We start from the raw sequence: 15,177 nt of genomic DNA, 5'->3' as shown, positions 1-15,177 counted from the left end.
GAAACAAGCATGGCATGACTTCTTCTTCATCTTGCTGATGTGGAAACCAACAATTTTATCTCTGACTTCCTGTACTGACCTTGTTGTCATCCATAACCGTATTCAAAGACTCAATCCACATTGGATCTATATCTCCATCCAGAACGATCCATTTTGGTCCACGATGAGTTATATTAGCGAGATCACGCATAATGGTTGAAAACAAGCCTACGCGGAACACAGAAATCCACACTGAATTTCACTGTTAACACGTCTTTCATCAATTTTAAACTAAACTTTTGATGTAGAGAAATCATTTGAGAAGTACAGCTTCTAAATCAGGGGTCGGCAAGGTTTACCTCGCCTGGACTGGTTCACACCAGCAGAGATCCCTCCGTAGGCCGGATTGTGTGCGCCCGCAATTTCCGGCATCTGCGCATGCGCAGACGTGATTTCTGGTGCCATGGACGCAAGTCCCCGTGTTGCACTGGTTTAACACAGCGCGCGGGAACTCGCCAAGCGGGCGGCTCGGTTCGGAGGCATCTCGTGGGCTGGTTAAATGACTCCTTTGGGCCACTTGTGGCCCATGGGCCTTAGGTTGCCTACTCCTGTTCTAAATGTTGTTTGTATATAACATCGGCCCAGTACACCTAAAGGAGCATCTCCACCCCCATCATTCAGTCTGGACACTGAGGTCCAGCTCCGAGGGCCTTCTGGCAGTTCCCTCACTGCGAGAAGTGAGGTTACAGGGAACCAGGCAGAGGGCCTTCTTGGTAGTGGCGCCCGCCCTGTGGAACGCCCTCCCATCAGACGTCAAGGAAATAAACAACTACCTGACTTTTAGAGGACATCTGAAGGCAGTCCTGTTAGGCAAGTTTTTAATGTTTGATGTTTTATCATGTTTTTAATTTTCTGTTGGAAGCAGCCCAGTGGCTGGGGAAACCCAACCTGATGGGCGGGGTATAAATATATTTTATTATTATTAATTATTATTATTACAGATATGATAGTTCATGATAGAAGTTTAAATCAGTATATACATTTTGTAAATAGATGATCCGACGAGTGAGCGACGCGAAATGGCGGAAAGAGCCGCCGCGGCTGCCTAAGGAGCAGCAAAACCCCGCCCCTGCTCCAGCCCTATTGGCTGCCAGCCAGGGGCGTGGCGCGGCGGCGGGAAAAGGTAAGTCTGGGGGCAACGCCCCCCGCCTATGCCGGAGCCGGCTCCCACTCACAACCCCTCCCCTCCTGGAGGAGGAGAGGCTTTCTCAAATATGTAATAAAGCCTTAAAAACTGTGACACAGTAGGATTTCATCCTGCTAAAACATGCACACCTGTGAACTGCTCATACAGTTCTGGCTGAGATCAGTTTAGTTCATGAGCAGGGAGCCTATGACTCTTCCAAGCTGGAAGGGGCAAATGGGGGTTGTTCCGCAACAACATCTGGAAGAGACAGAGGCTCCCCATCCCTGGTCTAGGTAAAGGTAAAGGGACCCCTGACCATTAGGTCCAGTCGCAGACGACTCTGGGGTTGCAGCGCTCATCTCACTTTACTAGCCGAGGGAGCCGGCGTACAGCTTCTGAGTCATGTGGCCAGCATGACTAAGCCACTTCTGGCGAACCAGAGCAGCGCACGGAAATGCCGTTTACCTTCCCACCGGAGCGGTACCTATTTATCTACTTGCACTGTGTGCTTTTGAACTGCTAGGTTGGCAGGAGCAGGGACCTAGCTCACCCCGTCGTGGAGATTCAAACCACCAACCTTCTGATTGGCAAACCCTAGTGGTTTTAACCCACAGTGCCACCCGCATCCCATATATCCCTGGTCTAGAGGGACCCAATTTATATGGTGTTTACCTTTGACAAGATCAAATCTCATGACTCTGAATAACTAGAGGAAATCTGGAAGCCTAATTTGAGCCAGTAATTTTCATGTGGAATCACTGGCAACTTCCTTGTTTTCCAGTAATTGTATGTCAAACCAGTTTAAGGGGATTTCAGAATAAGTACATTTTGAAAAAATTCATTTCTTGGGATTCGCCCTACTGAAACTGGCACAAACAACCATGGGGCTAGGGGTGGAAGATCAAAAGCAATTTACAACTGATACTTTCATATGGAAGCACTTTTAAATGTCAAAATTTTGAACAAATTACAAATGCATCAGGTCAGTCCAGGTGCCCTGCCATTTCCCCATGCTAAAAAAGAGCCTATTGGGTATGAAAAAGGATCAATGCTGGAAAGAAAATGTAAAAAACCTAATTAGTTTTGGCAGAAATCTCAGGTGGAAGCAAAATTTTGACAATGTTGTCAGGGTAGGGTTTGGGTTTTCTCTTCTGAGAAGAAAATATTGGAATTTAAACTTCACGCTTCTAGGATACAGCCCTAAGATAAAATGTTTTTCCTTTTTGTGTATCTGGAGATTTATACTACCCGTTATTTCTGTGATTATCTCCTACCATCTTTCCATTCTCTGGTAGCAGGGTTAATGATTCCAAATAGTTCGTCACAGGTTACAGCTTTAGGGTCAAGGTCAATAGCTACAGGTTTTCTTTTCATCAGTTGGTAAGTTTTATTCAGAGATTTCAGAACCTGTAAGGAGAAAGGCAAAGACTGGGATGGAGCTTCCAACTGCTTCTGTAACATCAGAGAATATCAAAACACAGCCACCCCCCAAACCGTACCTTTTGTTCCAGTATAATGTATCTCACAAAGCTATTTTTCTACTCTTCGGGGCTGTGGATCACTTGAACAATGACTCCTTGCTAATTATCACGATGTTTTGGAATGGACTCCCTAGTGATGGAGCCCTAACTGTAGGCTCATAGCTCTTACCTGAGATTTGCCACAGCCTGCATTTCCAATCACAAACACAGAATGCCGAACTTGGAGTAACTCTTCCAGCTGTACCACCTTCAGCACAAAACTCTCCTCGGGTTGTAGTTTGAGCTCCGTAACGGACTGTTTGATTATCTGAGAAGACAAGAAATGTGTTTACAAATCCAAGCCCCAGTGTACTAGGGGGTGTAATTCTTGTTTGGGGGCTCATTCCTCAGTCCCATGGCTGGTACAGCACTGAAGCTGTGATCTGCTATAAATGATGGGATTATTGTACGGACACAATCCCAGGTGTCCAAACAAGAAAATGAACAAATCACCAAAAGCTTTCTGAGCAGGGCTCTTTTTCAGAGGTCTCTGTAGCAACAGGGTTTTCCCCAGTGAAGTCACAAAAAAGAAAGAAAAGAGGCCCAGACATTCAAATCACTTAATTATACTGCTTCACAAACAACTAAAGCAGATTCACCTTTTCAAAGTTTAGATCACGCTTCCTAGGCACATCCAGCGCTGGGAAAAGGTCTCCGATGAGTCCCATGAAGACAGGCAAGTCATCCGTCACAATCTTGGGGATGTTAAAGTCTCGCAAAGCTCTCATGAGAACCTGGTCTTCTGCCCGTCCTGGGTCTCCTCTCTTGAGTGAACCGGCCACCACTAGCACAGACTTGATAGCTCTCAAACCCCAGTCATAGTGATCCTGTCAGACATATGGCAACAACTTTGCATTGCACGTAAACAGAAGGACATCACTTAAAACAGGTCAGGAAAGGCACCCCTCCACTTTCAAAAAAGGCAAGGAAAGTCGTTTATGCTCCTTTGAGGTGGGTACAGTAGCACGGGCACCCTTTGTTACCATAGCCATAAGGCTTTAGGCTCACTTCTGGAGGTGAGTGGTGAGAGGCAGCCATTTTTTGACATTCCAGTATTCTACCTTTGTATATCCCTGCTGATTTTCTATGACAGGTTGAAGTTTGGGGTGGAATACAACCACTTTTAAGTATTTTTTTTAAAAAAAGCCCTGCCAGCGTACTCTTGCAAACTCTTCACTGCACAAAAAAAACTCTGTGTCAAACAGGCTCAGTGAACAATGTTCAATTACCTGCTTTGAAAGCAGCTCCTTACACAGTGTGTAGAGAGTAATAAACTTCCTAGCTAGAAGCCTGGCTTCAATGAAACCTTCAGCAACAAGCATGATTTCACAGATAAGCTCGAAATCAGGAACAACCATGGCACAGGGCCTGAAAAGAGAGAAATGAGACAATTAACATCTGGTGCGATTACGCTGCAGAGACAACAGCCAATCTTTCCTTTAGGCTGCAGTGAATATTCAGTGCAAATGTCAGATATGATTACTGTAATTTCAAACGCCCACATCCATTTCCCGCTTACACTTGGTCTCGTTTTGTTTCCACTGTTTTACACACTGTATAATCTGCCCTGACTCCCGAGAGCTTCCACGTTGGCGAGCCAAGCCTGTGCAAAAGAGTAACTCTCTCTTCCCTCAACACGCTTTCCAAATCTATTCAGGGTATCCTTCATGTGCCCCTATCCTCAATAGCGCAATAAATCTCATTGGCGTTACTACCCCCCACATTACTTTTCCGGGCAGAGTGACACATTACATGACTGTGGCAAAATGGCAATGGAGGTGGGGAAAGTGAGGCATGCAAGAAAGAAGCATGGCCAGAAGTGATGGGTGTGGGAAGAATGAAGCAAGTGCCTGTCCCTTCCTCAGACTGGAGAGAACAAAGGTATTAGGAGCCTAGGGAGGGGAGGCTGGCTGGCTGGCTGCGCAGAGGCATCCCAACTCTGATCCCCAAGAAATCTGGCCATTATTGTGGTAATCCCTTATCGGTTCATTCCCCCCAGAATAGTGGCTGCATGTTAGTACCTGAACAAAGCTTTCAAATTTTCAGGCAGCTCAGTACGGCCAGCATATCCCGGATTCATAGTAATAAACATTCCAACAGTTGGAATAAGAGAAATGGTCTCTCCAAGGAAGTTGAAAACCTTCTTTTTGGCTCTTATGGCATCTTGAACACATTTAACCTTTCAAGTAAAACAAAGTCTTAAGAGCTGTTCCTATGAGGTCTTCGGTAAGATAATGAAATACGGTGCTGAATATAAATGCAAACATATTAATAAGTTTTTCCATAACCAATTGTAGTCAATGAAACCTAAAGATATGTAGGATGCATCAAGAACTAGGAAATAATTGCACACTTGAGCCAACCAAGTTCCAGGATACTCCACAAACTAAGGTTGACTAAAATGGCGTGCAAGGAGTGGGAGGCCTTCTGCACAAGCGTTTGCAAGCTGCAGGTTGCTCCCCTCCTTTAAGCAATTTTGTGGGGCTCAGCTTCATTGACTGGCAAATTTACTCATACAGAATGAGAGGAGTACTTCCTCACTCTGAATTGACCTCATAATGTTACCAGAATGCTAAATCTGGCTGGTTGCGGATGTGATACTGATGGCCTCAGGGTTCGTCTTCAGCTGTCACCTACAACAGCCAATCCATCGGACTGCAGCAGAGTTTAATAAGTTAAATTAATTACATTTCATTTCATTACATCCCATTACACTGCATTATTATGTAAGTTTCAGTCATAGCAGATAGTGAGACAAATGGCGTAGGTTTTAGTGGACACTGAACTGCAGAGGAATGGAAACAGTGCTGATTGTGGCAAACCAAAGACAGAATAGAAACAGCTACCTCCTTACAGCCTATCATTCCCAAGGGACATGTATTAATCCTAGAGACGAATGGCCAGCATTTGACTGCAGCGATAAAGCTGGAAGCAGTATGAAATCCAGGCTATTTACACACAATGAAAGAAAACCGAAGGAGAATCTTTACCTGTACAGCAATTACAGACAAGACTTCCACCGAAATCCGATTGAATTCATCAAAACATCCCCATGCACCTGTCTGGGACAATCCTTTGTAGATATTTCCGCAGGACTAGAAAGGAAAGGCACAGGCATTTGTTTGTGGACCATCACATTCAATCAATTAACTAGTTAATATATCCTGTTTATGTATTGTTTTGCTATATTTTAAAACACAAGCCACAGGAAAACACATTGTAGCACAATAACAGATGGGTGGGGAAGAGAGGAAGTGCTGGAAGGAATGAGCAGCCTCTTGTTTTCTTTTAGTGCGATAATAAGATATACAGTTGTACCTTGGTTTTCGAGCTTAGTTCTCGAACGTTTTGGCTCCTGAACAATCGAAGGCTGGAGGCAACCGTTCCGGTTTTTGAATGTTCTTTTGGAAGCCGAATGTCTAACGGGGCTTCCATGGCTTCTGATTGGCTGAAGGAGCTTCCTGCAGCCAATCAGAAGCCACACTTTGGTTTTTGAATGCTTTGGAAGTCAAACAGACTTCCAGAATGGATTCCAGTTGACTTCCAAGGTATGATTTTACTTGAAAACAAAATGTAGATCTGTGTCTGTAATAAATAATAATAATACCAACAACAACAAATTTGTTATTATTTATACCCTGCCCTACTGGCTATAAATTTCTCCAGCCACTCTGGGAGGCTTATAGCATATCTAAAACATAATAAAAACACCACGCATTAAAAACCTCCCAAAACAGGAGTGCCTTTAGATGTCTTCTAAAAGTCGTGTAGTTCTTTATCTCCTTGACACCTGATAAGAGGGCGTTCCTCAGAGAGGGTGCCACAACCGAGAAGGCCCTCTGCTTGGTTTCCTGTAACTTCACCTCTCACAGTGAGGGAACCAGCAGAAGACCCTCAGAGGAGCACCTCAGTGTTTTACAGTGCCTATTTTATTCTACAGAGCTGTAATGTCCTAGAAAAAGGTACAATGTTTTAAAAAAATAACAGATATCCCTGAGGGTACACAAAATACTAGGAAAGTAGAGCGTTCTGTAATTGTACCTCTGAATGGATAGCTGTTTACCTCACACTCCTAACCTCAGGGATGACTTTGGGTGCTTTTTGGCTGAATTAGGGACTCAGATAGGACCCACTGTTACTTTTACTGGCTAGATCTCTACCTTATAGTCCATTTGCTCAGAGCAGTTGAAGACATACACCATGATCCCCACTGCCCTTCCCAAGTCTTTGGTGGTCTCTGTCTTCCCTGTGCCAGCAGGGCCTGCAGGAGCTCCTCCCATGATCAAGTGGAGGGACTGTGTCAGGGTGATGTAACACCTGCAAAAAGATAGACATTTGGCATCATCCTCGTCAGCGCACGCCCTAAGAACATACGCTGGGCCAGGCTGAAGGCTATCCAAGCTAATCAGCTCATACCGGTCAGTGAGCGGTGTGATCACCAGCCGTGGAGTGTTGCCAAGGTACTCATAGGAATACTGGAGCTGAGCGTCACATATATTGGCATAGCAGTGTCCCTTTTCATCATCCCAACGATGCCTAAGTTGAGACTGCCAGGTAAAGGCCTGGGAGCTTTCCACCTGCAACCCAAATGCGAAATCATAATGAATAAATTACCAGTGGTACCTGTATCTCCTTTTCTATCCACATAAGCTTGTGTGTGTAGGAGGCTCCTGATGGTTTAAAGTTTTATAGAACCACAGAACTGTAGAGTTGGAAGGGACCCGAAGGATCATCAAGTCCAACCCCCTGCAATGTAGGAATCCTGCCCACAGCCGTTCCTGCCTGGGCTTGAACCACCAACCTTCTGCTTAACAACCAGAAGCACGGACCCGTTGCACCACAGAGACCTCATACTTCGTTCCTTTGGCAACTTTCTAGATGTAAGTGCAGACTGAGTGGCCTTTTACTTCAGAGCCTAGAGAGATTATTTACCCCCCAATAAACCACCAGAAAGAGAGACCACACCTCTTACATGCTGATAAATATTTATCAGAAGCCCAATGCATTTCAGCCAAAAGGACTTCTTCAGGGTCTTCGATATATGAACAATATATTCTTTAATAACTCAAATGTAGTAACTCCCCCAAAGCAGACATAGTGGATTGACTATTTAATACTTTTGGGGGGAGTCTTGATAGGACTTAAGTTTGTATTTTTGAAAAAACCTGTTCATTGGAAAAGATACAGGGCTAGTCCTTAGCTTTCACTAAGTAAAGGATGGTTGAAGAATGAGTGAAGAGAACCACATAGCTATGTGAAAGTGGCTTGAGAAGATTCTAAGAAAATGTGTGCTTCCAAAAGGCAAAGTACTATTTCACAGTACTATTTCAAAACGTTTACTGCATATACCTTTGCTAAAATCATTTTGGCAATGACATCTCTGGCATGGACATCAATGGTACAGATTGTCATAATCTTCATTCTGTCTCCTGGGGTTAAGTTCCCAATGAGTAGTGTAATTAATGTGTTTAGCTGGTTAATCTGGGGAAAGAAAAATAAATATATTTAAGCGGTTTCCAATCTTTAATAACCATGAGACCTAGAACAGGGGTCAGCAAGGTTTATCTTGCCTGGGCCTGATCGGTCCCGCGAAGATCCCTCAGTGGGCCGGATTGTGTGCGTGCATGAGTGCCCGCGATGTGATTTCCCCGCTCCGCACTGGTTTAGCGCAGTGCGCGATTAGGCAGCTCAGTTTGGGGCAGCTTGTGGGCCGGTCAAATGACCTCCGTGGGCCGCTTCCGGCCCATGGGCCTTAGGTTGCTGACCCCTGACATAGAGGCTTGCTGTACCTACTCCTCTAAAAAAAACCACCAACCTCACACAAAATCAGAAGTTGCATTCAGAGGTGGAGCTAGCTGCTCCAGCACCTGGAGCAGCGCACATGCTGTGCACTCAGGGGCAGGAAGAGTGTCCCAGGGGGCGGGGCAGTGATGTCACCCCCCCAGGGATGACACCCAGGGCAGGGCAGGCCACACCCACCACACACCCCTTCCTCTGCCAGTGGTTGCATTCAGTGACAGAGCTTGAGATGACATCTGTGCGATATGTCGTAGACACAAAAGACTGCCTACTATTCCACTGAAGAATTTGCCACTGCCAATCTGAACACAGTCTGACAAAATTAGAGGGGGCTGCTGTTGCGTACCTGTTTCTTATTGTAATCTTTAATAGCATTTTCATAGCCTTCCTCCAGTCGTGAAAAGGCAATGCCAACCTCCGTTGTCCACCAGATCTGGGTACATGTTAAAGCAATCTGCAACAACAGCCAGAGTGTGCTATGAGATGGTGAAGCCATGTGAAATGCCAGAACTGTCCTTAATTCAGGCTCTGCCCCTTGACCTCCAAATGTGCAGCTTTGGTGGGATGAGTGACTAGAAAAGAACTGGTCATATGGTGCCTTCCAGCTGACCCATGGGCATCCTTGACTACTGGTCATGCTGGCAGAAGCCTGATGGGAATTGTAGTCCACAACATCTAGAGGGTACTACGCTGTCTACTAGACTTTATAAAGGCCTAATCCTACAAACATGCTGAATGGCTCCGCTTTGTTCCTCTGGCTATATTTACTCCTTATTAGAATGGACATCTATTTCTGTTCCTCTCTTTTCTTTGCACTTTCCACAGGTTAAACATATAAAACATTGCATTCTGACTCCAGTCTTTTTGCTTACCTGTGCCGGGTAATCAAATAGCCATTGCTCTCTTGGCTTTTCCTCATAAGTCACCACAGCCTCAGAAATCTCTTTGCGCAATGTGCTCTGCATTCTCTCCAGCACTCGGTTTAGCCAAACCTCCACCTAGGGGCAAAACTCTCCTGTTTAATGCTTATTTATTTTCCTTTACTTATTTCATTTATATCCCACTTTTTCTCTTTGCAAGGAGTTCAAGGTGATGAACCTGGTTCTCCCCCTCACAACAACACCTTGTGAGGTTAGGTTTAGGCTGAGAGGCAGTGACTGGCCCAAAGTCACCCAGGGAGCTTCACGGCTGAGTTGGGATTTGAACCCATGTCTCCCAGGTCCTAGTAAAAGACTTTAACCACTAGACCACACTGGCTCTCCGTTTACATGACCAATAGTGAATTTAAAATAATATCCACCAACCTGTCCAGAACAGTCACACTCCTTGTCAAAATCAACATACTCGTCCTCTTTGCTGTACATTCCCAAGCCAACCTTCAGAGGCTGCTCTTTTGCATCCAATTTGAATTTCAGCTTGGCCATACTATCAAATAGCTTGGACAAGTGACGGGATACCTTCAAGAAGATATGATTGCGATATTATTAGGATACAAAGTTTAGAAATATAGAAACAGAAGCGGTCGGAGAAGAGGACTAATGAAGATGCAGTGGTACCTCGGGTTAAGAACTTAATTCATTCTGGAGGTCCGTTCTTAACCTGAAACTGTTCTTAACCTGAGGTACCACTTTAGCTAATGGGGCCTCCCGCTGCCGCCACACGATTTCTGTTCTCACCCTGAAGCAAAGTTCTTAACCCAAGGTACTATTTCTGGGTTAGTGGAGTTTGTAACCTGAAGCATCTGTAACCCGAGGTACCACTGTATATGAACAATGTTTATAAAAAGAAGACCGTTTTAGAAAGCCTAAAGGAAAGGGGCACTGAACAATCTAAAATATCTGTGCTACATAGGATCTCCTATACTCCAACCAGACCACTATTGTGACTGCCAATAGCTCCCCAAGGTCTTTCCCAGCCCACTACCCAAAATCCTTTTTAAATTGGAGACATTGTGGCTGAACCTGGAATCTGCTGCATGCCAAACCCCACTGGGTTTGCAGCCCCTCTCCCCAGTTGCTGATCAGGTCCCAATGAGTACAGGTCCAAGTTATCTGTGACTTAGCCTCGGGTGAAGTCAGATTTCTGGTAAAAGCTCTGGGATTCAAGGCCCTGATTTCTTTTTATAACAATTCTCAAGAAAGCCCAGGCATTCCATGAATGCATATCCTACCTCAACGGGGTCGTTCCCATTGGACAAAATATCCAGCAGGTCGGCAGAGGATACAAAATAAAATCTGGGGAAAGCCAGTCTCTTTGTTTCCAGGTATTCAGCCAAAGCCTTTTCACAGAGTGCCAAGCTAATAAAAGGCAAGGTGAACAAGAGTGTGTGGGAGAAGCGTTGTGTTTATCATCATTAGCTGCACAGTGCCACTGCTGTATATGATACTCAATAATATAACTAACTAACTAACTAACTAACTAACTAGACAGTTCTATGTCTATACAAACAAACAACGAAAGCACTCTAAACTGGGAGCAAATGGTGCCTTACACTGCTCCACTGAGATGCTTCAGATGTCATATCAAGGGAAGTTATAAAACCTGGCATTCGCATTATGCTTTCTATGTTCGCTACCACAGGCCATTTTCAAAGCCTCTTTAATCCTCATCATTTGACTGATATCTGAACACTTCTAATCGAAAGGAATACATGCTCAGTCCAAGTGTTAAAGCAGCTTATTCACATGGAGGTTTACATTAATTACGCCTGGGTCATTATAGATACCAGGAGATGCCATGGAAAGTAGTCGAGACCCAGGCAGAAAAGGTGTCAGGATATGAAGGGTGAGCTGCTGTTGGATTCCAGATCCCAGCTTAGGTGTTTGCTACATGCAGATTTCACCGCCTTTGAAAATGGTAGTCGTGGTGCCTGTTCTGTTTCTCTTCAGTTCCTGATAATGGTTGGACCATGACATGGCTGCCATTCAGTGCAAGTCAGAGAGATATTGCTGTCTAAAGCACAGCAACAAATGCTACTCCCCAGCACTTCATGGTGCCTAGCACACAAGTTTCATCACTGGAAGTAAAAATCAAAATGCAAATTAAGTAACACTTTAATCGGCTGCCTGAGGCAACTGCCTCACTCTGTCCAATGTTAGGGCCAGTCCTGCTGCCATTTAAAACAAACAATCCACTGATAAACAGGTATCTGCAACTGTCTTTCTGGGCCTAAAATTAAAAGACCTCTTAATTCAAGAAACTGCAACCAGAACTGAACATATGCAGCCTATGATTTGCTTCTTCTCTCAGTAACTAAATCTGGCCAGATGCTTACACTTGACAAAATCAAGCAGGAAAATAACGCCTTCCTTACCTTTTTTGCAAGGACTCTAGTTTGTCATAGAGACCTGGTTTATTTGTTGCTTCAACCACATTCGGGGTTTTTACTGCATCAGCCATTAATTCCTGCAAGAAAAGAGGATGGACCTGTCAGCTGCTCCAGTTTTTATTGTTTCTGTATGTGAAAATTAGGGGAAGTAACGGGCCCTGCCCACCTTAAAATCCTTGTCAATGTTATCAAAACGCCTAGAGTCCTCTGGGAGCTGATTGCGAATGTCCTCCGAGCCAATGAAAATGCTTTCTAGGTGGCTCCAGGTTCTCTGGACTTCAAACCAGATACTTATCACAGAGTCAGCTGTAGACAATTTCTGCTGCCAGCTTGAGACTTCCTGAAGGAAATGTGCTAAATACTTTGAAGTCATCAGGGTCTGGAGTTGCACTTGATTTTCTTCAAGGGTCTCTACCAGTACCTCATCAGACTTGAGCATCATGGTCCCAGTTCTATGGTGGGGCTCGTGTTCAAATTGCATAGTTGACCAGGTACTATCAAGAGCCTTCAATACCTTCAAACAAAAACAAAAACAGGAAAGAGTTTTAACCTGGTAAGATTTCAAACTGAAAACATGCAAAATGTCCACGAAACTCCAAGAATTAGTGAAGAGGCACTATGACGGTATTGTTCACTCTCCGTTTCTAAAACTACTTTAGCACTTCTTAAGGGTTAATATACTCTGAAGGAGCATGTTCCACTGCCAATTAAGCAATTGTTTTGTATATACAAAGTAAGAGCATATGAACAACCTGCTGGGTCAGGTCAAAGGCCAATCGAGTCCAAGATCCTGTTCTCACCGTGGTCGAAGAGAAGCCTGTGGGAAACCTGCAAACGGTTCCCAAGCCCAAGAGCGCTTTCCCCCTCCTGTAGCTTCCAGCAACTGGCTTTCAGAAATGGTACTGCTTCCGACCGTGGTGGCAGAACACATAATTTTGTTATTAAAAAAACCCCAACGGTCTATAATCCTGCCACATATTGCAAAATTCAGCACATTACGGGATTTGGCAAAACATCTGTCAGTCAAACGGCTCTGAGGGAGGGGGGAACTCATAAAAGACAAACCCACAAAAATACACAAAATACAGCAAAGCAAAAATCAGTCACAATAGTATCATAACAAAAACGGCAACAGAGCAGCCGTTGCAACCAGTTAAGACGTAGAACAAAAAAAAGTCTTTGCCTCATGCCAAAAGATAACAGGGTAAGTGCCAAGTGAGCCTTTCTAGAGAGGGAAATCCTTAAGCGGGGGCCCACCGCTGAGAAATCTCTCTCCCTGGTCACCACCTGCCTCTCTTCAGATGGCAAAGCAAGGAAAATCTCCATGGATGACCTCGGCAGGTGTTGTTCCTTCAGGTACCCAGGCTTTGAGCTGCGTGGGGCTTTAGACGCAAGCACTAAAAGAACCAGAAGACAGTGCGGTTCTTTAAGCATTGGAATATGGTGGTTCCACTCTCTGATCCCAGTCAGTAGATTCATGACCACTTTGTGTGTGTTTTTGAACAGTCTTCAAAATGTCCATCGGGGTTGGGAACTTTAGGGCTGGCTGGGGGCTGAATGCTCTCAAGCTGGCCCTCAGGACTCTTGCCAGGGCTGTACCCAACCCTAGGCCACACCTGTCACTGGCCCCAGTCTGCATACTTCAAGTCCTTTTGCCTGGTTGGAATGTGTCTTTGAACTGTGTGATGATGTATTTTGCTTGCCTGGATGGAGAGAGGTACCTGTGTAGAAACTACCGACTTGTGTGTGGCTGGAGTGTAACAGTCACATCCATTGCTTTCCCTGTTTATGCCTCTGGCCTCAGTTACCACTGCCATGTCGACATTGAAATAGTGCTCACAAAGAGAGGTGGCTTTTTGGCTGAAAAAAGGTTCACCACCCAAGACATGGATGAACAAACCGATGATAAGGCATGTGCAGCCTTATCAATTTTTGTGCACGTCTGTTCTGAAGAGGAAATGCAGTACAGTGTGCCCCGCTAGACGAATGCCTCGCTAGACGAAAAACTCGCTAGACGAACAGCATTTGCTAGCAGAAGGCTGCCCCGCAAGACAAAAAAGTCAATGGGGCTGCCTCACAAGACGAAATTTTTTTTTAAGCGAAAACTAGCGGTTTTGCATTGGTGCTTAGCAAGACGAAAAAATCGCTCTACGAAGACACTCGCAGAACGAATTATTTTCGTCTAGCGAGGCACCACTGTATATAAAAGGAAGAAGTAAGAAACTTAAAATTTCCATGTGTTGCACCTGTGCAGAATATTATCAGGAATAATAATAATGTTAAAGTCAGAGAAGCCTATCTCAGATCGACTTCCAAATGTAGGAAATGAAGCATTATCTTTTAGCATTTTTATAGGAGTGAGAAGCAGGAGGTATCTGAAAGCTGCATTTGATTGATGGCCATGGAATGGCTAGGGCAAGAGCAGTACCTTTTCCATCCCAGACTCTTTCACAGCCTTGTCCACAATACTGCGAACTTCATCCTCAAAATTGTGAAGATTCAGCTGAAGTAGGTCTGCAAGCGTCGTCTCCTCAGACATGGTGAACTTCACCTGTTACAGAAGTAAAAGTTGAAAACGGAGCCAGACCAGTTGGCAAAAGATGGATGAATGGAAAATTGTACACACTCACTGTAGCCTGTATCAGTTACCTGTGTGGCCTCCATCAGTTCTTTCCAATGTCTGTCTCGAATAGCTGGATTCTGGAGCTCAGTCACAGCTCGGAGAGAGGTCATCATATTTTTAACTGTGTTATCCAGTCCCACAAAAGCATCCCATGCCCTCATTTCCTTGTCTAAGGCTCTCACATCCTTAGCAAATTTCTTGCAATCCAGGTCCATTTGCTCGACATTAATTTCCTTCCACTTGGTTGTCTTCCAGTCATTAATACTTTCATTGACCTGAATGGAGGGGGGGGAAATAATAGTTTTTCCTGTTTTCACTAGCAGAATAAAATATGTACAATGCAACTTTTTGGAAACATTCAACAGATCTTGCACCTCAAAGCGGAACAGAAATGTTATAGTAGGACCTTTCTAGATGTTGGGGGAAATGGATTTTATTTTTAAACCCTTTCCTACCGCTCACTTCTATCCACTGCGAGTAATCCCATCTCCTTTCTACAAAAGGAAGTGGAAGGTTTTTGTGCTGGAGACGGAGAAGTAAACTTTAATAAATTAAAAAGCCGAAGCTCCATACAATGTTGGATCATATGTTGTGAGGAAGGGAGTACCCTTGCCATGTTCCCCCTTTGCTATTTAAGGGCTAAATAAGCAAGCTTGCATTTGAATGCAACAGCATGTAATCTCTATAGAAGTAAATACAGAAAACACCCAGTAGTTGCTGAATTACTACCTTTGTTCTTGGG

At 44.5% G+C, this 15,177-nt stretch overlaps 1 protein-coding gene across 1 annotated transcript in view; it reads right to left on the bottom strand.

The window, feature by feature from the left end:
• LOC117040927 (dynein heavy chain 17, axonemal-like) overlaps positions 1 to 15,177 on the bottom strand; it is a 91,000-nt gene that overhangs the window by 52,919 nt on the left and 22,904 nt on the right. Inside the window, 18 exon segments of the mRNA XM_033139056.1 lie at positions 80 to 207; positions 2,440 to 2,572; positions 2,816 to 2,953; positions 3,285 to 3,512; positions 3,915 to 4,053; positions 4,707 to 4,864; positions 5,676 to 5,780; positions 6,846 to 7,002; positions 7,102 to 7,262; positions 8,035 to 8,166; positions 8,831 to 8,938; positions 9,357 to 9,482; positions 9,789 to 9,941; positions 10,655 to 10,781; positions 11,798 to 11,889; positions 11,979 to 12,326; positions 14,241 to 14,363; positions 14,462 to 14,710. Coding sequence (XP_032994947.1) covers positions 80 to 207; positions 2,440 to 2,572; positions 2,816 to 2,953; positions 3,285 to 3,512; positions 3,915 to 4,053; positions 4,707 to 4,864; positions 5,676 to 5,780; positions 6,846 to 7,002; positions 7,102 to 7,262; positions 8,035 to 8,166; positions 8,831 to 8,938; positions 9,357 to 9,482; positions 9,789 to 9,941; positions 10,655 to 10,781; positions 11,798 to 11,889; positions 11,979 to 12,326; positions 14,241 to 14,363; positions 14,462 to 14,710 — 2,805 coding nt within the window.

This window comes from Lacerta agilis, chromosome 2 (assembly GCF_009819535.1).
Source record: "Lacerta agilis isolate rLacAgi1 chromosome 2, rLacAgi1.pri, whole genome shotgun sequence".
NCBI lineage: Eukaryota > Metazoa > Chordata > Lepidosauria > Squamata > Lacertidae > Lacerta > Lacerta agilis.
This window is presented reverse-complemented; position numbering and strand designations above follow the sequence as displayed.